We start from the raw sequence: 23,811 nt of genomic DNA, 5'->3' as shown, positions 1-23,811 counted from the left end.
TTTGTTTTGTCATTAAATCACCAAAATCCTCACTTGGACTTGATTGCACTTAGAGGCCATGGCTACTAGGCGGGACCGAAGGTGTGTCATCAGGGATGTATAGAGCGGTGCGAGTATTGTCCACTCCTAGCACAGAGGAACCATCCGGGCCCACGCGCCAGGGACAGCAGCATTTATTCACCGCATGAAGTTAAATCCACGGCACCACCATGTCCGCCCGCCACTTGCAGATTGCAGACCCGGAGACTGACCTCCCATGCTATATAAACACCAGCGCCAGTGGCCAGCAATCCCCAAGAGAGACTCATCCGCCCCCACCACTCCCACACGCACAAGCCTTCCCACCCCCTCCCTCTCTCCATCCTCCGGCCATCCCGACCCAGAACCCACTCCACTTCCCCGGTGAGGCTGAGCGATCCACCACCACCACCACGGCAACGACGACGACGGCTAGGAGCCACCGCGCGCACGGTGGCAGCAGGTTTGTTCTCTGAACCCTTCTCGTAGAATACAAGCTAGGAAAAAAAAGGAGGCCTTTCTTGCTGCTGCTATTTGATCGAGCAAGGAAGTGTGAACGAAAAAGACTGGAGCTTTTATTGCAAACCGTTCGTCTTCCTCTTTCCTTGCAAGTAGGAAGAACAGAGATCCGGAGAACCTTTTTTTGCCTCCTGGATTAAGCTGTCTGTTCTTGCACGCCTTTTTGTTGTTGTTTCTTTTAGCTTCTTTTGTTTTGGTTCTTCCTTTTAGCAAGCAAGAAAGGGTCGTTTTTAAGCCCCCTTTCAGGCTGCACCAACCAAACCATTGACCAAACCAACCATCCTCCTGTTCTTCGCTTTTATACTGAGGAAACAGGCCTTATTTTTCCAATTTTTTCTTTTAGATAGTTCCATCTCCAGCTCAGTTTTTGCAAACAAACACAAAAAAAAAAGATTCGAACTTTTCCCCCCATTTTTACTCTTGCAAATCCTTTTCGTATTTTCCCAATGGCAACAACAGATTTGTACACAGGCCAGCTGAGCTTCTCCTCGTCGTCCTCCTCGGACCAGGAGCTCATGAAAGCACTCGAACCTTTTATCCGGAGTGCTTCTTCACCTACCTCCTCCACCACCTCTCCTTTCTCGTACTCATCATATTCATACCCCTACTCCTCTGTTCTGCCTCAAGATTCGTACTACCTCCCCGCCACATCCTCTTACACCGCGCTCCCGCCACCACCTCTTGCTCCCACCGCCACCTCCTTCTCACAGCTCCCGCCTCTGCCCCAGTCCTCCTCGTCGTACGCCTCTCCGGCGTCGTCGTCGTGCCCGACGTCGTCGGTGGACGCCGCGTCGGGGCTGGCGCTGAACCACCTGGGCCCGGCGCAAATCCACCAGATCCATTCGCAGCTCTTGGCACAGCGGCGGCAGCAGCATCAGAGGGGCCAGCTGGCGGCGGCGTTCCTCGGCCCGCAGGCGCAGCCCATGAAGCACGCCGGGGCGCCGCCGCTGGCGGCTGCAAAGCTGTACCGCGGCGTTCGGCAGCGGCACTGGGGCAAGTGGGTGGCGGAGATCCGCCTGCCCAGGAACCGGACGCGGCTGTGGCTCGGCACCTTCGACTCCGCCGAGGACGCGGCGCTCGCCTACGACAAGGCGGCCTTCCGCCTCCGCGGCGACGCGGCGCGCCTCAACTTCCCATCCCTCCGCCGGGGCGGCGCGCACCTCGCGGGCCCGCTCGACGCCTCCGTCGACGCCAAGCTCACCGCCATCTGCCAGGGCATCACCGCCGAGCCCACCTCCAAGGCCGCCGCCGCCGCTCCCTCGGACTCGCCCAAGGCCTCGGCGTCCACGACCACGACTGAGGGCGACGAGTCGGTGCACTCCGCCGGCTCGCCTCCTTCCCTCCCCACGTTCCCGCAGCAGCAGCAGCAGGTGACGCCGCCGCTCCCCGAGATGGCGAGCCTGGACTTCACGGAGGCGCCGTGGGACGAGTCCGCCGCCTTGCACCTCAACTCGTACCCGTCCTGGGACATCGACTGGGACTCCATCCTCTCGTGATCAATCAACCCAACAAGCAAATGCCTAGTCACGCGCTGTAATTTTTGTCAGTGGATTTAATTAACTAACCGTAGCTGCTTCGGATCCGATGGAATATTAGACATCGGCCGTAGCGACTACGGGTAGGGTTTAAGGAGTTCGTCGGACGTAGAGGAGGGTTTAGGCTCAAGCTTTTCCATCTAGTCAACATGGAGCAGTATTACTGTTAAGATTATTCATTAGCGTCGTGTGCCTCCTGGTTGCTTGTCCGGTTGTTTTTTTCTCTCCCGGCAGGACCAGTTGAGGGTGTAAGTGTAATGGAGTGTCATGTAACTACCGTTGGTTACTACTGAATTTGAATTTGTCTAGTCATTACAAATGTTTGTCTGTGTTTCCAGTAGCACTGAATTTGAATTTGTCTGGAGACTTCTATTATGCATTCCATCTCAATACAAATGGAAGGTCTTCTTGAACTCAGCTACCTTCTGTTCTGCCTACAAAAGTATTCCCTCCGTTTCTTTTTATTTGTCGCTGGATAGTGCAATTTTACACTATCCAGCGACAAATAAAAAGAAACGGAGGGAGTACATATTGAGGTCTATCTAGTAACTAGATTCAAAGATGTACTTTGCTCTGGTTGTATGCTACACGATCCTTGTTCCATAATCCAAAACCACATGTTCATCGACGATAGATGGAGCTAGCGCGTATTGGGCTTGGTGCAATAATCTTGTAAAAAAAATTGTGGAGAGTATCCATTTTCCTAGCCCCTGAGTGCAAGGGACATTGTAGCTTGTTTTAAACACTGGAATGCAGAAAAGGTAAGGAACAATTGAAGTTAGGAGGAAAAAAGAATGCTTGGTCAAAAGGGGCAGTATTCTTCCTTTGCAATCCTACTATTTTACAGTTGCGCGTGCAAACTTGAGAATCACTCAAGCACCACGAAACAGGGCCATTTGCAGGTGTTTAAATATACATATTCAGTTGAAAATTTACACAAGGACCATCCCCTTCTAGATTGCTCACCAGTCACCTCAATGACTTGTCTTCAGAGTTTTTAAATTTTAAATCTTATTTAAAATTATTTATAAATATAATATGGCAGAAAAACTATTTTCAGAACTAGCCTATTTTACCGCGGCAATCTTATTAGTGTGGCTAAACTAAACGGTTGTGCTGCACCAATCCACCCAGCAACGGAGCTGTCGTAACTGTTGTAGAAATAGCAACACTTAAACAAAATGAAGTGACCGCTCTGACGTGTCACCAACACCGGCACTGTTCCTACCACGCTGACCCGCCTAGCGCAGCAAAGGGTGGATACAGAGTCGTGTTGGGCTCCCTTATCCTAGAAAGGATGGTAACTATGGAAAGGATGTTGAAGGCCACAAATAATAATAATAAATGCTCAACATGAAAAGAGGTAGGAGAAAAAGAAAAATATAAGGCTATCCACAACCGTTACCCCTAAATTTTTCTCCCTATATCACTTTTTCCCCTATTTCCCCCCTATTTTTTCATCTCCCGCAACGGTTCCCCTTAAATACTCCCCCTATATCCCACTACTACTATAAAATATCATTTTCTATATCAACTATCAATTTTTTATCTACTAACAATTACTCATGAACCCACGACACAGTGTTTAGGGGGATAAACAGTGACACACTATATCTGAGGGGAGAGAGAAGGAGACCGGCGCGTAGGGAGCGCCGTAAGGGGCACCGCTGCGGCCGTAGAGTGCCCCCTACGCGCCGCATGCAAGGGGAGGGGGCTGCCAAGGGGGCAGCGTTGCGCATAGCCTAAGGGCTCAAGTCAAAGGTATATCTAAAGTATTTTGTTTTGCCAGTCAAGATGTAATAGAGTACCTGGTTGAAGTTAGGATAAATGGCTATACAATTAAGTGGGGAGATTAATTAGAAAATTTGGCCATATAAAGCCACTAGTTGTTGGAATTATGCGCATTGCGTATAGGCCTAGTGACATAATTGGAAAAGAAGCGAAAATGTTTTTTTAAACACTTTGAAAAATGCTAACTATGTTCTAATATGTTTATATAGGGATGAAAACGTACACTTATTCATATATCAATTTTTTTGGTTTTTTTTCTTTGATTGTGAATAAATAGAATATAGATTCTTCTATGCAAATTCGTATTCTTATTTTTAGCATTGAGCTTGTAAATATTCATAAAAGATTTATCATATATTTTCTCAAATGATAGATATAAAATTCGGATATAGATACATATATTTTCATCTTTCTGTAGGGAGCAAATTATGCATAAAAAATTATGCAAAATTTATTCTTATTTGTAATAATGTGCTCGATAAAATAAGAAAAAGATCAACATAAAATTTCATATATATCTATTTAAAATATTAAATTTGTCCTAACAATTTGGATACCCACTTTCATCCCTAGTTTGGCAAAACATTTGAGAGTTGTCACACATGAGAAGAGATGAAGAAGTGCACTTTATGCAAATTTTCTATATGCACCGGATGTGTGCATCGGACATGAGGTAGGTTCACACGCACTGCAAAGTTTTTAGCCAAGCACAACAAAGTCTATTATGCATTGCATATATCTCACTGGATGTGTTTGGTGTAGCACTGGATGACACACAAGACAAGGAACATAGAGATCATGAAATTTAGTATATGAGCTCTAACGCTCACCAAACATGTCCAATGTAGCACTGAATAGTGAGAGCACCTAGAGAGGGCGGGGTGAATAGGCGATCTTGCAAAAATAGCTAAAAACAACACAAACTTGGTCTAATAATTAAGTTAGTGAAAACTAAAACCATGTTTGAGTGGAGAAGACGATAGAAAAGTTCCCTTCACTTGATTGCTCTTCCAAGATATGAAATATTCTAAGAGAAATATTCCAAGTGACTTGATAGAACTAACGAAGAAAGAAAAATCGCAATAAAATAAATGAGACAACAGATACGACGATGTGTATCTCGTGGTTCGGCCAAAGCCTACCTCAATGTTATGGTATCCTCCTTTGGACAAGGGTTGCAATCAATCCCTCTCAAGTGATCACCAAGATCATCTTGAGTGCCATAGTTTCTTCCTTATATCAGTATTCCTGTTTGTGAAGAATCTCCACAACTTGGAGTCTCTCACATACTTACAAATGATCAAAATCACAACTCAAAGTAAGGGAGGAAGATAGAGTACACACACAAGCACAATGCAGCAACACACACAAGAATCACAAAGAAATAAGCGCAAGAACACAAGATCACAAAAATAGCACAGAACTAGCACTCAGATCTCACTAAAATCACTAACAGGCATGGTCACAGCATGTCGAAGTGTTGTATAGCTCTTGGAGTGCCTAGATGTAGGTTGGAGGCACCTAGGGGTCCCTTTTATAGCCCCAAGGGGCCTAAGAGCCGTTGTCTCCATATGTAAGCCCAAAAGAATTCCTTTATGCGGGCACATCGGACCAAGTCATGTAGCCCCCCAGTCCTGGATCCTGATTGGCCACCTTCCTTAGCTGACGGGCACCGAACCAGTCTGGTGCACCATTGGACCGTCCAGTGACGTCGGCTAGCTGTTGGTTCCTTGGCACCACTAGAGATAGCCGTTGAAGAAGCGGTTCAGTGATTTTTAAAGAAAAAAAATCCTCAGAGCGCGAGTTCGGCTAGGTCGCACGGACCCGGTCTGGTGCTCCCCAGATCTCCAAACATTTTTGGCTTTCTTTGGTAGCTTCCCTACGACTTAGACAAACATAGTTATCACTTAATCCAATTGACTATGTGTAGGAAACATACCTTTTCTCCTTGGTTTCACCATTGCAATATGCTCGAAACTAAGTCCAAAAGTCACATTTCTTGTAGAAGAGAGTTAATAACCAAACCAAGGTGCAAGAAACATAGTAATGAACATGTGCAACTTATTTAGACATTAAAACCTCATGTTTGTATTGTTTTACCCAAATTTGCACTTTTGGCCCTTCATTCTGTCTCATTTGGACTTGGTCTCTTCAACTTGCCTTTAAGTCAACCTGTGCTCATACTCATATGGAGATAGTTAGTTCAAGATGGTGTGTTGAGCACTTAATCACCAAAATAGGTAGAATTGTCCTAATGTTACATTTCCCTTTCAAATAGGCACTTAGAAAGCATGTAAACTTTGCACCTAGATATAATGCGCACCACACATGTCTTGTTCTATGTTCGGTGTAAGCATGGTACCCGATTGAGGGTAATGGATAGTTTATAGCCATTGAGAATTATTGCTATTGGGAAGGGACCATACATGTGGGATGCAGGAACCAACGATAAACCAAACATGCCTAGTGCCCCTAATTTTATCCGACAAAGAGGTAATGGTTGGATTTCAATGTGGGTCTATAAATAGACTAATTGACCGGTCTTGGTTAGCATCCTTATACTCCAAACACTTGTGAACACCTATTGAGGCTAGAGAAACACACTCCACTCGCTTGCCTCTTATAGACCATCATTTAAGTGAGATTAAAGAGCTCCTATGCATCACATATAGTTGTTGCATCTTGTAGCACTAGTTGAGTGACTTGGGCTAGTTCTACTATTGTTACCTTTGGTGATTGTCGTCACACAGATGACCTAGAGTTAGTGGGGTCGTTGAGTGACTATTGGAGATTGTTGGTGGATTCTATCATCATTTGTGAAGGTCTCTTATGCTAATTCCCTGTAGGAGATTCGCAAGAGAAAGTCTAGTGAACTAGTATCTTGTTGGAGTGTCTCTCTAGTGTGGTTCTTATGACATCCTAATTATGCTTGGCATGTGATACCAATTAATGCCTGAACCACTAGAGTTTCTATGCACTACTTATATTCTTAATTTGAAGTTCAAGGAAGTAACTTAGCTCACCAATCATTATCATTTAAAATTCATGAGCCATCATATCTCCAAATACTTTACAAATCTCTTGATTTGTTGATCCAAAAATAATATCATCAACATAAATTTGGCATACAAATAAATCGTTTCAAATCTTCTTTATGAAGAGAGTTGTATCAACCTTTCCCAATTTGAATCCTTTATAGAGTAGGAAATAACTTAATCTCTTAATGTGCTTGTTTTAATCTATATAATTCCTTTTTGAGACTGTACACATGGTTGAGTTTCTTACTATCTTCAAAACTAAGTGAAAGAGAAATGTGCCCTTGGGTCATTTCTAAGTATTTTGGTGATTGAGTGCCAACACAAGTGCTTAAATGTGAATTTATGCTCATGGATGGACAAAGTGCAAATCAAGAGTAAAGGTATGTTTCTAAGCCTTAGTACATTGGTTTTGTGTACTAATATACTTGTCTAAGTGTTAGAAACAGAAAGAAGAAGAAAAGAAAAGAGGTGAAAAAGACTTGGCTGTGAACAGCCAAGACTCAGCTCAGTCTGGCACACCGGACTGTCCGGTGGTGCACCGGACAGTGTCCGGTGCGCCAGGCTGACTCGGCGTGAAGTGGCCACTCTCGGGAATTCGCCGACAGCGTACGGCTAAAATTCACCGGACTGTCCGGTGTGCACCGGACTGTCCGGTGAGCCAACGGTCGGCCGCGCGATCTGCGCGGGACACGTGGCCGAGCCAACGGCTAGAAGGGGGCACCGGACTGTCCGGTGTGCACCGGACATGTCCGGTGCGCCAACGGCTCCAAGTCTGCCAACGGTCGGCTTCGCCAATTAAGGAAGGAAATCGGGCACCGGACACTGTCCGGTGTGCACCGGACTGTCCGGTGTGCACCGGACTGTCCGGTGCGCCCGACGACAGAAGGCAAGGATGGCCTTCCAGATTTGTTCTCAACGGCTCCTAGCTGCCTTGGGGCTATAAAAGGGACCCCTAGGCGCATGGAGGAGAACACCAAGCAACCTTAGAGCATTCTTGATCATCCACACTCAGTCTTTGCGCATTCGTTTGTCATTCTCAGTGATTCGAGCTCCGTTCTAGTGAGAACTTTGAGATAGTCTTTTGAGCTCGATTCTTGGCCGTGTGTGTGCGCATTTTGCTGTGGATTTGTGTGTGTTGCTTCTCTCCCTTACTCCGTGCTTCTTTGTGAACTTCAAGTGTAAGGGCGAGAGACTCCAAGTTGTGGAGATTCCTCGCGAACGCGATAAGAAAAGAAAAGCATAACACTGTGGTATTCAAGTTGATCATTGGATCACTTGAGAGGAGTTGAGTGCAACTCTCGTCCGTTGGGACGCCACAACGTGGAGTAGGCAAGTTTTGTACTTAGCCGAACCACGGGATAAACCACTGTGTCTTCTCTGTGTTGAACTTCTTGTGGTTATCGTATTGTGCAAGATCTTCTCTCTAGCCACTTGGCATTAACTGTGCTAACGCTTAATCAAAGTTTTGTGGCTTAAGTTTTTAAGTTTTACAGGATCACCTATTCACCCCCCCTCTAGGTGCTCTCACTAAGTGGTTGTTCAACGAGGACTAACTCGTTGATAAACCATTGATAATTGCACTATTGACATCCATTCGATATAACTTGATGTTATAAGCATAAGCATATGCCAATAGGATCCTTATTGCTTCCAATCTTGCAACCGAACCATATGTCTTTAAAAAATCAATACCATCCACTTGAGTGTATCCTTGTGCAACTAGTCTTGCTTTATTCCTTATAATTATATAATATTCATTTTGCTTGTTTCTAAAACCCATTTTGTTTCAATCACATTGTAGTTCATAGGCATTTCAACCAATTCCCATATTTCATTTCTTGTGAAGTTGTTGGGTTCTTCATGCATAGCACTAACCCAATGAACATCCATTAATGCTTATTCTATTTTTGTTGATTTGGTGGATGATATAAATGAGTAGTGCTCATAAATGGTGTGTTGGAGTGCCTCTCTAGAGTGATTCTTATGATGCCCTAGTGAAATAGTGGCTTGCTAGAGTGCCTCTCTAGTATGGTTCTTACATTGCCCTAATGTGGGCTTGGCATGTGATGCCATTAGTGCATGAATCACCTAGCTTAGACTTGTCGCAACGACAGCTTAGGTTGCTAGTAACCAACCAAACCTCGGGGATATATCTTGTGCCGTATATTGCCCCTTGTGTTTTTCTCATTATATTTACTCTAGAAAATACAATTATCTACTTGTTATATGATATCTGTTCAACTAGCCCTATGTAGATTATATTAATAATTGAACTTTATTAACATCTCTTGCTAACTAAGTAGCTTGCATCGATTAGTATAAACTAAAGATCAAGCTACTAGAATTATTTAGAGGCTTCCTGAAAGGGAAATGACCTCAACGTTTCCTATAATCGATTTTGGTGTTTGACGTCCATCACAAACCTTATGGACTAACTAATTTGTCTAGTTGATATTTTCTCAGGTGCATAAAGTTCATATACACATACAAAGAAAATGACCTTGAGCCAATTCTGCAAGTTTGGAGCAAAATAGACTTGCTACAGCGTGAGGCGCATCGGACTGTCCGGTGTGCACCGGACAGTGTCCCGTGCCTAGGCTGGAGCACTTCGCGAACTGGGCGCTCTCGGGAAATCAAAGCGCTCCTCGACTAAAAATCACCGGACTGTCCGGTGTACCACTGGACTATCTGGTGAGACCATGAGCAACGGTCATCTTCGCCCAATGGTCGACTGCACCGCAGTTTGAAGCGTCAGAAGTCAGAAGACAGTCTGCGACGTCAGGTCGCACCGGACAGTCCGGTGCACCAAAAGGACAGACGACTTCAACGGTCAACAGCTCCAAACCCCAACGGTTGGCTGACGTGGCACGCATCGGATAGTGAACAGTGCAGTGTCAGATGCGCACCGGACTATCCGGTGTGCCCATTGATAGACAGAACAACCAACTACTAGAATAGTGGTTGAGGCTATAAATACCCCCCAACCACCACCATTCAAGTCATCCAAGCTTTCCACTCTCTACACTCAATACAAGAGCAAAGAATACACTCCAAAGGCACATTCAAAGCCTTCAATCCTCTCCAAGTGCCATAATCAAGTCTAGTGATCAAAAGTGTTTAAGTGACTTGAGAGAGGGTGATTTGTGTTTCAACTGTGGCTCTTGTTGCTTGGTTGCTTTCTTCTTCTCCTTCTAAACTTTCCAAGTGTTTTGTAAAGCAAGCAAGAGACACCTAATAGTGTGGTGATCCTTGCGGGGTCTTAGTGACCCGTGAGATTAAGAAAAAGCACTCGACCAGTCTAAGTGACCGATTAAGAGAGGGAAAGGGTTGAAATAGACCCGGCCTTTGTGGTCTCCTCAATGGGGAGTAGGTTCTTTGAAAACGAACCTCGAGAAAAAAATCACCGTGTCCACTTGTGTTGATCTTCACCATTCGATTTGTTTCTTCCCTCTCCCCTCTCACTAAAAGTTCTCTTGCTCATATTGTGTTGAGTTAGCTCCCAAAGTTATCTGCATTGATTGAGCAACTCATAGCAAGAAGAACTATCTTCCGAACTCCGAATTCACAATTATTTATTTCTAACCCTAACCCCGGGTGAAGTGCGTGTTCAAAGTTTATAATTTTTAGGTTTCATCTATTCATCCCCTAGGCGACTTTCACTTCCATAGGGTGAATTAGTGCTAGTGCAAGGTAGTTAATGTAACACCATTTTCGTAGTAATCAAACTTGGCTCTAATGACTTGTGAGTTTGTAGGATAATTTTTATAGGCTATTAACCTCCCTCTAGTCATCTAGATCCTGTCACCCTCACCCCCTCTAGCTTTTCCACTGCCTTACCACTTGTCCACGCGACCACGCCTCATGTCATTTTGTTTTATGAGACACTAATAAACAATAATATTTTTATATATTATTCATCGATCCCACTTCAATTACCTAAAATGAGGAATATTTTCTTGCTAGGATTCTAGACATGCAGATAATATAGAATCTAAAAAATGCATTGATCATTACATGGAATTCTATTAAGATATTATATGAAAGTCGAATTTCTTCCATTCTCATTTGAGAATGCGAACACAAGGAGGTATTTTGTGTTTGTGAAAGTCCGAAGAAAAAAGGATTTGGAATCTACCTTTTCTTTTGCTCTTTCCCTTATAAAAATAACTCAATCAAAACCAAGTATCTACTCTACAAGAATGAAATGCTTGTTATGCCTAATATACTTAGTTTAACATGTATCTGTTGTAATTATGTTTTTTTGTCTAACTAGCTTTTTCTTCGCCAAATTACCCGAAGCCTATGCCATTTCAACCCAATCGTGGATGTTATGTCTGTCATACCTGTACTCTTTTTTCTATTAGCGTTTGTTTGGCAACCCGCTGTAAGTTTTTGATGAAATCTTTACTATTCTGCCTGCCAAATTGAATGATGTATTCATTCCAAAAAATGGATAAGAGCCGAGAAGTCTTATATTATGAACCTTTGATTCTAAAATCCAAATTCTTCTACATTGAATGTATAGCTACAATAGTAAATTTTGATTAGCCTTTCTACCCCTGTGCCTACATTGAATAGGTACCCACACAATACCTAAACTATTTTTTTATTGATAAGAGTGCTTATTATAAAGCTATTCTTGCATTTTTTTTAGGAATTGATTTTTGCATTTTTAGCTAGAAAAATACAGAAAACCCAACCTAGTGGATCCATGTGGTAAGAAAAAATGGGTAATCTATTCCTTAACAAAAAAATTTAGAGATTATGTAATGCTTACTCTCAAACTTTTTGTTTATATAGTAGTGATATTTTATGTTTCCCTCATTATCTTTGGATTCTTATCTAATGACCCAGGATGTAATCCTGAGCGTGAGAAGTAAAAATTCAAAAAATGGATTTTGTCCTTATAAATTTAAATTGGATTTATTTCGTACATTTATTTATGAGAATATCTAGGAGTTAGAACTACTTACAATTCAAAAGTCCTAAATGATCCGAGGGCAAAACAAGAGGGATTCGGAACCTCGATACAAAAAATGCACAACAGATTAGGAATCTGTCGCTTTAGTCCACTCAACCATCTCTCCCCGTTCCAAATCGAAAGGTTTTCATGGTGTGACAGAGGCAAGAAATAACGATTGCAAAAATCCATCCTTTTTCTTTCACTCCAGAAGTGCATAAAATTATATAGCCAGTTCCATTTTAATTGTATTCTTTTTTTAATGTTAATAAAAAGGAAGAAAATTCTGGTTTTTTCTTTCCAAAATTCGATATAGGATGAAAGATAATCAAATCTTTTTTCTCTTCAGCTAGCAGTTCCATATAGAATTTGTTAGAATAAAACAGGTGGGTTATAAAAAACTCATTTTTTATTTATCCACAAAGCAAAAAAGGTTCTTATCAAACCCATAATAAAATGGGAAAGAAAGATAAAATAAGTAGACCTAACCACTTGAATGATGCCTCTATCCGCTATTATGATATATAAATTCGATGTGGATGAAATTGGTGTATAAACACTTTTTTTATTTCCATAGACTTAGATCATGCAACACAAGAAATTTTCGCTGTTTACTATTTCATATTCTTGTTACTAGATGTTCTATAGGATAAGAAGAAATCACAACTATTTTCCGTTACACATAATAAATAGGGGTTTCAAAAGTCATTTTTTTGTTTGAATATCTTTCTTCTTTCAGAATTCTATTTTGTTCTTCCTCCCATGCAATAGAGAGCGAATGAGAAAAGAGGGGTTTTCCCTTAAAAATAGACTTTGAAATAGAAATAATGGAATAATGCTGAATTCAAATGTTTATTTCTTATCTATAGTATAAGAAAAATAAAATAAATTAAATTAAATTAGTAGATTTAGCACGACCTTGGTTCTGACCCCATAGATAAAAATACGAAATTTCTACATCCGAGTCAACTGAAAAAGGGCATTGAACGAGAAAGAAACCGTCCACAGATATTAAACTATCGTATGCCCTAGAAGTAATACGAGGTGCTCGAAAAGGGTTGAAGTAATTGAATAGGAGGATCACTATGACTATAGCCGTTGGTAGAGTTACTAAAGAAGAAAACAATCTATTTGATATTATGGACGACTGGTTACAAAGGGACCATTTCGTTTTTGTAGGATGGTCCGGCTTATTGCTCTTTCCTTGTGCTTACTTCGCTTTAGGGGGTTGGTTTACAAGGACTACTTTTGTAACTTCTTGGTATATCCATGGATTGGCTAGTTCCTATTTGGAACGTTGCAATTTCTTAACTGCGACGGTTTCCACACATGTCAATAATTTAGCCACTCTTTGTTGCTACTATGGGGTCTGGAAACATTGGGAGATTTTACTCATCGGTGTAAATTAGGTGGTCTTTGGACTTTTGTCGCGCTCCATGGAGCTTTTGCACTAATGGATTTCATGCTATGTCAATTTGAACTTGCTTGGTTTGTTCAATTGTGGACTTATAATGTAATTTCATTCTCCTGGTCCAATCGCTATTTTGTTTCCCTACCTTATTTATCCACTGGGACAATCTGGTTGGTTCTTTACACCGAGTTTTGGCATAGTAGTTATATTTCGGTTCATCCTTCCCTTCCAAGGATTTCATAATTGGACGTTGAACCCATTTCAGACGATGGGAGTTGCCAGAGTATTAGGCGCAGCTCTGCTATGCGCTATCCATGAGGATACCGTAGAAAACATTCTATTCAAAGATGGCGATGGTGCATATACCTTTCGTGCTTTAACCCATCTCAAGCTGAAGAAACTTATTCAATGGTCACTGCTAACCGCTTTTGGTCCCAAATATTTGGTGTTGCTTTTTGCAATAAACGATGGTTACATTTCTTTATGCTATTTGTACTCGTCACCGGTTTATGGATAAGTGCTATTAGCGTAGTTGGTCTAGCTCTGAACCACGTGCATATGACTTCGTTTCCCAGGAAATCCGTGCAGTGGATGATCTTGAATTTAAGACTTTCTGTACCAAAAAATATTCTTTTAAACGAGGGTATTCGTGCGTGGATGTCAGCTCACGATCAACCTCATGAAAATCTTATATTCCCTGAGGAGGTTCTACCACGTGGAAACACTCTTTAATGGAACTTTTGTTTTAGCTGGTCGTGACCAAGAAACCACCGACGCAACCTACTCCCTTTGCTTCTTCTAAATATACCACTCATTTGTACATAGATGTTTGTGTGAAGTACAACTCTTTCCAACGCTTGACGACAAACCTTCTATTTATGGAGCTTAACGTAACTATAGACAAGTTGAGGTCCACACTTTAACTTTTGTTGCATTACTTTCTTGTGCATGATTATAACTATGAATTCATCTCTACCTGAGAAATACCCCCATTTACATTTTCTAGTGCCCTATTGAAAAATTAGTTATTAAATATTACAAGTTTAGTATGTAGTTTCTTTAAAAGGCATAATTGCATAATCATAATCGATCATATAGCCAAACCAATGATCTATTCTAAGCTCCAAATAAACTAGACTATAGTTGACTTCAATGCCACATTTGCGCGATACACGGAGGGGGCTACGTTATGCTCATTCCACTTCACCTTTTTATTTAGCTCTAGCTAATGAGCCTTAGGTCCACAGACCCAGCCACTAAAATGGCACTTCTAATATTTTGTTGTAAATGATAGAAAATTATTAATTTGGGCAGGTAAATACATGGTTCAAGAGAAACAAAGATGCGCTTACTTCATGCTTGTTACCACATTAAGCTCAAGCACACTTCTTGGTGCAAGGATAGTTGAATCTCCATAATCACTTAGAGAAGGTCTCAAGTTTTTTATTGGCAACTTTGCTCTCCTCTTTGTCCATTATTGGTGGAGGGTTTGGGGACGTGGGACCCACTATTGGAAGTGTTGATGGCGAGCGCCTCCACTAGTTGTTGAAGAGAAGATATCTCGGGTCATACTTGTCAGGATCATGGATCCACTAAAAGAAGTAGCACCTCTCCTCGTTCTAAACAAGATGATTACATAATCTTATCAATAATTTAATAACAAATACCAAGGAACATCAAAATAAAATATTTACAGACAATTGCTTACACAACAATTGCCGCATTTGTAGAAGCATCAGACAACTATGTCTGGATGCCTCGATTGATACATGTGGGCAAGCTTACCACAATCATAGTTTGGCACTTGTAGGTCAGGATGGATAGGTGCATCCTTGCAAGACGCATGTGAGTATAAATCTTTGGGATAGCTTTGTTTTTGCTCCACTTCTCTATATATACGCCACATGTACCTCATCCATCAAAACACAGGTTATAAAAAATCTCATTGCCTGAAACACTAACCTAGTACTTGATATGAATGTAGACATATAACCTATGCTAACTAACTAACTAATTAATTAACTAAACTAAACTAAAACTAAACCCAAACATTAAAACTGACAAACTAAAACTTACATATACCGACCAAATTTAATTTTAACCTTAACATCCCAACTCAACTTTTGAACTAACTAATATTAATTTTATTTATTTCCTGCTGAGAATCCTAGTGCTGGATTTTTCGTCATTCTAAGCACGCTCGTACGTATTGATTTCGAGAACACAAAAGACACTTGTAAGTAGACACAATGATTTGTTTTACCGAGGTTCGGTTCCAAAGAACCTAATCCCTGTTGAGGAGGCCACAAAGGCCGGGTCTATTTCAACCCTTTCCCTCTCTCTCAAACATTCACTTAGACCGAGTGAGCCTTCACTTAATCACATGGGTCACTTAGACCCACAAAGACCACCACACACTTGGTGTCTCTTGCTTAGCTTTACAAATCACTTGAGAAAAGAAATGAGAAAGGAAGAAGGCAATCCAAGCGACAAGAGCAACAAAAGAACACAAAACACCCTCTCTCAAGTCCTTAATGGAATTGAGTTGATTTGGAGGCTTGGAGAGGATTTGATCTATTGAATGTGTCTAGGAGTGAAGTCTTTTGCTCTTGCAATGAATGTAATGTTCAGAATGCTTGGGTGCCAATGAATGTGGTGGTTAGGGGGTATTTATAGCCCCCAACCACTTTGTAGCCGTCGGCAAGGGCTGCTGGTGATGGGCGCACCGGACAGCCACTATGCACTGTCCGGTGTGCACCATGTCAGCACAACCGTTAGGGTTCAGAGCAGTTGACCGTTAGAAGCGCTTGTCGTCTTGCTGCACCGGATAGTCCGGTGCCCTTTGACTTCTGTTGAGGCACTGTTCACCGTAGAACACTTTTGCAGTCGACCATTGGCGCCAGTTAGCCATTGCTCCGCTGGCTCACCGGACAGTCCGGCGGCATACCGGACAGTCCGGTGAATTATAGCAGAGCGCGCCTCAGAATTCCCGAGAGTGGCCTGTTCGGAGGGCAACTGGCCTGGTGCACCGGACAGTGTCCGATTTGCCAAAAATCAGCACACTCAAGTCCTTTGCTCCATTTTTTGATTGAGTCCCCAACTTGAATTCTTTCTTGGTTTATGCTGAACCTTATGCACCTGAGATACATGACATCTAGACAAACTAGTTAGTCCATATGGTTTGTGTTGGACGTCAACCACCAAAATCTATTTATAGAAAATGGTTAACCGTATTTTCCTTTCAAACACAATTGTTAATCATTAAGGACCTTCGTCCTCCGAAGCATTATCTCCTTGCGGGTATAATTCTTCTCAGACGATGGTCAAGAAGGACGTACCTTCATCATATCAATACAAAGATAAGAATGCGAAGAAATAAATATGATAATTATATCTTAATAATTCATTTATTCTTGCATTCTATAAAACATATATGAATATCAACAATGTTAATATTACAGTGATACCTTCGGCTTGCTCGAATGCGAGGATGCGAGAGAGTGAATACAATCTAGTGTGAACAGTACCGGGGTACTGTTCATCTATTTATAGGCACGGGACGCAGCCCGGGTAAAATTATATCTATGTCCTTGAATCATTTGTTTACAAGCAACTAAAACTAATAAGGTCCATCTAGTCCTTTTTCCTTCTTTGCTTGGTCTTGGCCGAAGTTACCGAGCTTCGACATTCCACATTGTTGCTTCTACGCAGAGTCTTCATCTTGAGGACCTTCGGCAGAGGAGAAGACCCCCAACAGCAAGTGACACGGTGATTTTATCCCGTGGTTCGGCCAATGCTTACTTCACGTTGTGGTGACCTCCTTCGGTCAAGGATTGCACTCAATCCCTCTTAAGCGATCCAAAGATCAAACTTGAGTACCACAGTTTTCTTCTGTTTCTCAAGAATTCCCTTTGTGAGGAATCTCCACAAGTTGGAGTCTCTCACCCTTACAATATTGATCATAATTAAACCATAAGAGTAAGGGAGGGAATAGAAACACATGCAAGAGCTAGAGTCACAGCAACGACACACACACAAGTTAAGAAACGAGCACAAGAAACAACGCAGAGGAGTGACAACTCAAAGAAGTGCAATCTCAATTGTGATGAACCAAATGCGTGCTTGCGGAGTCTAGGCGTCTTAGGATGTTCAATGGAGGCTTGGTATACTGCTCCATGCGCCTAGTGGTCCATTTTATATCCCCAAGGCAACTAGGAGCCGTTGGAGCTCCATTTGGAAGGCCATTGTGCCTTCTATCTGTGGGTGCACTGAACTGTCCGGTGCACACCGGACAATGAACAGTACGCTGCAAAGAATCCCCTGATTGGCTTGTTTCCGCTTCTGGGGGGCACCGGATTGTCCGGTGCGCCTGTCGACCGTTGGCCAGCGCTGATGTGGCCACTAGCCGTTGCACGGCTAGTACACCGGAGTGTCCAGCGCCTCGTGCGGATTGTTCGGTGATTTTTAGCCGACATAGTCTGAAAAACCCGAGAGCGGCGAGTTCAACTGGACCGTGCACCGGACCGTCTGGTGATATGCAGTCCAACAGCTTTTCTCTGTTTCTCGCTTTGTCTTCTTTTGTTCCTTTTGGACTTTACTTAGCTGAGTCCCTGGCACTTAGACAAATATGATTATTACTCAAATCAATTGGCTCAGTGTCCAGAGCATACCTTTAGCTTGATCCATATAGCTTTGCACTAAGTCCTCTTCCGAGCTCATTTTGACTCAAAAACTTTTGCTCAACATTATGTTAGTTTAAATATAATGTGTTGTGCATCTAATCGCCAAAACAATATAGAGATGGCCCAAGGGCACATTTCCCTTTCAGTGAGACCCACTATTGGAAGTGTTGATGACGAACGCCTCCACTAGTTGTTTAAGAGAAGATATCTCGGGTCATACTTGTTAGGGTCATGGATCCACTAAAAGAAGCAGCACCTCTCCTCGTTCTAAACAAGGTGATTACATAATCTTATCTATAATTTAATAACTTATACCAAGGAACATCGAAATAAAATATTTACAAACAATTGCTTACACAATAATTGCCACATTTGCAGAAGCATCGGACAACTATGTATGGATGCCTCGATTGATACATGTGGGCTACCTTACCACAATCATAGTTTGGCACTTGTAGCTAAGGATGGATAGGTACATCCTTGCAAGACGCATCTGAGTATAAATCTTTGGGACAACTTTGTTTTTGCCCCTCTTCTCTATACATACGCCACATGTACCTCATCTATCGAAACACAAGTTATAAAAAAGTCTCATTGCCTTAAACACTAACCTAGTATTTGATATGAATGTAGACGTATAACCTATGCTAACTAACTAACTAACTAACTGACAAACTAAAACTTACATATACCGACCAAATTTAATTTAAACCTTAACATCCCAACTCAACTTTTGAACTAACTAATACTAATTTTATTTCTTCATTTCCTGCTGAGAATCCCAGTGCCGGATTTTTCGTCATTCTAAGCACGCTCGTACGTATTGGTTTCGTCGAGAACACGAAAGACAGCTACGCGATGCACGAAAACGCGCTAGTGTGTTTTCACTCACTGTACTGTACGTTTGTTCTCAGCATCTCCGCATGACACTGGTACCCTAGGCCAGAAGTTGGAAATTCCAACTTGGAATGCTCTACAAGATGTCAAGATTATTATATATAGAAGAAGCTAAAGCTTTATTTGAGCGTACACACTTATAACGAATATTCCTGGGGAATTAATCCCGCGATGACTCTGTGTAACACTAAGCTGATGCTGTAGAACGGAACAGATGCTGGCTCCCGTTTTTCCACGTTACGGCCAAGGACGGACCCCCATGATCATCAGTGACAGCTGATTCCAAAGATATCTTGTTAATTCACCCGTGCGTGGGGGTGGGGTGGGGTGGGGGGGGGGGGGGGGGTTGGTGTTGGGTTGAGGGATATGAACGGATTCGATGACTGGAAAAAGGTCGCCGGGAGCATCCGGTGCCGTTCACATTGGCAGGCCGGGGGCAAAAGACATCGATGTCTACAAACAACGCAACCCAACGACATGGCGACAGCCAGCACGCCTGCAAGACACAGCAAATGGTGTCCCCGGTGTTCTCTCAGTTTTCCGGATTGTTTCGCTAATTCGCCAGTTCAGCTCGCTATGCATGGGAGGATGGACGGCGGATTAATTGGCTTTTGTTTTTGTTTATGCCTTTTCTTTCTTTTCTAAGGCCATGTTCCAAACATTTAGGATTGATTTGGTGACAGGGATCCATTGTGAGAAATCATCTTGCTATTCAAAACTAAATAGAAAGGGAATTCCTCCTCATGGATTCCCTGGTAATCTCTGATCACCAAATCAGCCATTGGAACTTCTTTTGGACGAGATTTAGGGGGCCAAATACCTTACTATTCAATTTTGAATACTAAGGCTTCTATTATTGACCTCAATCCACATGTGTTGAGGTGGATTGAGTTGTACATTAGTTTAAGTTACACCCAAATCCACCTCAATACACGTGAATTGTGGTCAATAATAGAATACCCAAACTAGGCCTAAGTAATTTTGCCCCCCAATCCCCTCTATTGCGCTTGCTCCCAAACAAGTCCTTAGCGCTAATTGTTAGTCAGCTAATAAGAGCTGGGTTGGACTAGCTAAGAGAATCTCCAAAAGTCTTTCTAAATTCCACCTTTTAAATTATCATTTGGAGAGTCATTTTCATAAAACCACTTTCTATATCATTTCAACCTCCAACTATCATTCTATATCTTGTTTGCACTCTAGAGAGCCATTCACATTTTCTATATTTGGCTAGCGAGAAACTCAGAATAGAAGATGTCTTTATTTGGATAGCCATTTAGATTAGGTGTTGGAGGGTATTTTTAAACTAAAACATCTATTTATATAGATTACGAAGAATATAGAGAGCCGAATTACTCTAACAACTAATAGCTATTTAAAAGGTATATATATAACAATTAGCTAGTCTATTAGTTGGCCTCTTCTAAATCTCCTAATTAATTTTAGTTGCTAATTATTAGTTTTACAGGTTTAGACATGCAGATGACATGAGCCCGGAAGGAATTGCTAGCTCGGCGCCAAGATCTATGACGCTGATCTACTGCCGTGTAGGTGCCAACGCAGCAGAGGAAGTCCAGCGCACCACGTAGATCGACGTCATAGATTATGGCACCGAGCCGTGTTACCTCGCACGTCATGACCTACGACGAACAAAGGGTCCAAAAACCACATTAAGTCGTTCACGGGTCCAAACGTGATTTTTTTTCAAGAATAGAGCTAAATTGTCAAAAATTTGATGCATATGGCGAGGCAATGTCTAGTTAGCATATACCATACTATGACTGGAGGACCAACCTATTGATCCTCATGTTGTGTATTCTAGTGGTGGAAAACCTCATGGAAGGTGCAGATTGTATATATCTTTTCTTGTTTTATGGATGCAAGTAGAAAATATGTATTCTAAATAGGTCGTCTTGTTACTTATTTGTGGATATTCAATGTTCGATAACATGATCGACTTGAGTCAGGTGAGGGTTTAGAGGGAAGGGTCATCGATGTCTACTACTCATAGCTCTTGTCGCTCCACCTAGGATATAGAAGAAGTGGAGCAACTACGAGCGGAGCATAGTCAACAGCAGGAGCGACAAAGGGCCTAGGAGGAATACCTGAGGCAAGTTGCACAGCAACAAGCCTACTTGAAAGGGAAATAGGGTCAAACCTTTTCCTATATAATTTTGGTGGTTGAATTGCCCAACACAAATAATTGGACTAACTAGTTTGCTCTAGATTATAAGTTCTACAGGTGCCAAAGGTTCAACACAAACCAATATAAAGTCCAAGAAAGGGTTCAAAAGAAAGGAGCAAAAGACAACCGAAGGCTGCCCTGGTCTGGCGCACCGGACTGTCCGGCGTGCCACCGGACAGTGTCCGGTGCACCAGGGAGATCCACTCTGAACTGCTCAGCTTCAGGTTTCTGGGGAGCCACTCCGCTATAATTCACCGGACTGTCTGGTGTAGCACCGGACTGTCCGGTGTGCCAAGCAGAGCAACGGTCGCCAGCGCAACGGTCGAGTTCAACGGTCGGCTGACAACGCTACAGTGCGCGAACTGCGCGCGCAGAGTCAGAACTGCGCCAGAAGGCGCACCGGACAATGAACAGTGACTGTCCGGTGCACCACCGGACTGTCCGGTGGCCCCACTTGTCAGAGCTCCAAGGGTTGAACCCTAACGGTTGGGTGACGTGGCTGGCACACCGGACTGTCCGGTGCGCCCGTCGACAGACAGCCTCCCCAACGGCCACTTTGGTGGTTGGGGCTATAAATACCCCCCAACCGCCACACTTCAAGGCATCCAAGTTTTTCAGCCAACACATTCAATACAAGAGCTAGTGCATTCAATACAAGACACAATTAGATTGAATCAAAGCCTTTCCAAGTCCCAATTCCACTCAAAGCAATTAGTGACAAGAAGAGAGAGTTTTGCCCGTGTTCTTTGAGCTCTTGCGCTTGGATCACTTTTCTTCTTCCCCATTTCTTATTCCCAAAACATTTGTATCAAAGCAAGAGACGCCAATTGTGTGGTGGTCCTTGTGGGACTTAGTGTCCCAATTGATTGAGGAGAAAATTAAAGCTCACTCGGTCTAAGTGACCGTTTGAGAGAGGGAAAGGGTTGAAAGAGACCCGGTCTTTGTGACCACCTCAACGGGGAGTAGGTTTGCAAGAACCGAACCTCGGTAAAACAAATCATCGTGTCACACTCTTCATTTGCTTGTGATTTGTTTTCGCCCTCTCTTTCGGACTCGCTTTTATTTCTAACGCTAACCCCGGCTTGTAGTGGTGCTTAAAGATTATAAATTTCAGATTTGCCTATTCACCCCCCCTCTAGGCGACTTTCAATTGGTATCAGAGCCCGGTACTTCATTAGAGCCTAACCGCTCGAAGTGATGTCGGGAGCTCACGCCAAGAAGGAGATGGTGACCGGCGAGAAGCCCGCCACAAGCCACGGGAAAGCTCCATCGGGAGAGTCCGGCAACAAGAAGAGGGAGGAATCACCTCCCCGCCTCAAGTCGCACCAGAGTGGTGATAAGAAAAAGAAAATGAAGAAAGTGGTCTACTACGAGACCGATTCTTCACCGCCTTCCACCTCCGGCTCCGACACGCCGGCCGTCACTTCTAAGCGCCATGAGCGTAAGAAGTTTAGTAAGATCCCCTTACGTTATCCTCGCATTTCCAAACACACTCCTTTACTTTTTGTTCCACTAGGTAAACCACCGGTTTTTTGATGGTGAAGATTATTGTATGTGGAGTGATAAAATGAGGCACCATCTAACCTCACTCCACGCTAGCATTTGGGACATTGTTGAGTTTGGAGCGCAGGAACCATCCGTGGGGGATGAAGGCTATGACTCTGACGAGGTAGCTCAAATACGACACTTCAACTCCCAAGCCACTACTATACTCCTCGCCTCTCTAAGTCGAGAGGAGTATAATAAGGTGCAAGGGTTGAAGAGTGCCAAAGAGATTTGGGACGTGCTCAAGACCACGCACGAAGGAGATGAGGTGACCAAGATCACCAAGCGGGAAACGATTGAGGGAGAGCTCGGTCGATTTATGCTCAACCAAGGAGAGGAGCCACAAGCTATGTACAACCGGCTCAAGACCTTGGTCAACCAAGTGCGCAACCTCGGGAGCACAAAATGGGATGACCATAAAATGGTCAAGGTTATTCTTAGATCACTCGTTTTTCTTAATCCTACTCAAGTTCAATTAATTCGTGGTGATCCTAGGTATAAGCTAATGTCTCCTGAGGAAGTTATAGGAAAGTTTGTGAGCTTTGAATTGATGATCAAAGGCTCCAAACAAATCATCGAGCGAGGCACCACCTCTACACCCGAGGTGCAACCCATTGCCTTCAAAGCAACGAAGGAGAAGAAAGAAGAGTCTACACCAAGTAGATTCCCCATCGAAGCCTCCAAGCTTGACAACGAGGAGATGGAGCTTATCATCAAAATCTTTCGCCAAATCCTCAAGCAAAGGAAAGGGAGAGACTACAAACCCCGTTCTAAGAAGGTTTGCTACAAATGTGGTAAGCCCGGTCACTTTATAGCAAAATGTCCTATTTCTACTGATAGTGACAAGGGTGACGACAAGGGAGGGAAGAAGAAGGAGAAAAAGAGATACTACAAGAAGAAGGTCGGCGATGCCCATGTTTGTCGGGAGTGGGACTCCGATGAGAGCTCCATCGACTCCTCCTCCGACGAGGACACCGCCAACATCGCCATCAACAAGGGTCTCCTCTTCCCCAACATCGGCCACAAGTGCCTCATGGCAAAGGACAACAAAAAGAAGGTAAAATCTAGAGCCTCCACTAAATATGCAACATCTAGTGATGAGAAGAACTCTAGTGATGATGAGGATAACTTGCTTGCCCTTTTTGCCAACCTAAACATGCAACAAAAAGAAAAATTAAATGAATTGATAGGTGCTATTCATGAGAAGGATGAACTCTTGGATAGCCAAGAGAA

The 23,811-nt window shown here is 42.9% G+C and overlaps 1 protein-coding gene across 1 annotated transcript; it reads left to right on the top strand.

Annotated features, from left to right (window-relative positions):
• The first annotated feature begins 296 nt into the window (after positions 1 to 296).
• LOC103637851 (ethylene-responsive transcription factor RAP2-13) lies at positions 297 to 2,395 on the top strand. Its single transcript, XM_008660883.4, has one exon. The coding sequence runs from the start codon at positions 984 to 986 to the stop codon at positions 2,031 to 2,033; it is 1,050 nt and encodes a 349-aa protein (XP_008659105.1). The 5' UTR covers positions 297 to 983; the 3' UTR covers positions 2,034 to 2,395.
• The last annotated feature ends 21,416 nt before the right edge of the window (positions 2,396 to 23,811 follow it).

The sequence above is a fragment of the Zea mays genome, chromosome 9 (genome assembly GCF_902167145.1).
Source record: "Zea mays cultivar B73 chromosome 9, Zm-B73-REFERENCE-NAM-5.0, whole genome shotgun sequence".
Classification (NCBI taxonomy): Eukaryota; Viridiplantae; Streptophyta; class Magnoliopsida; order Poales; family Poaceae; genus Zea; species Zea mays.
This window is presented reverse-complemented; position numbering and strand designations above follow the sequence as displayed.

Excerpts from the sequence above, each read along its gene's own strand:
- LOC103637851 (XM_008660883.4), top strand. The coding sequence starts at position 984 with ATGGCAACAACAGATTTGTACACAGGCCAGCTGAGCTTCTCCTCGTCG.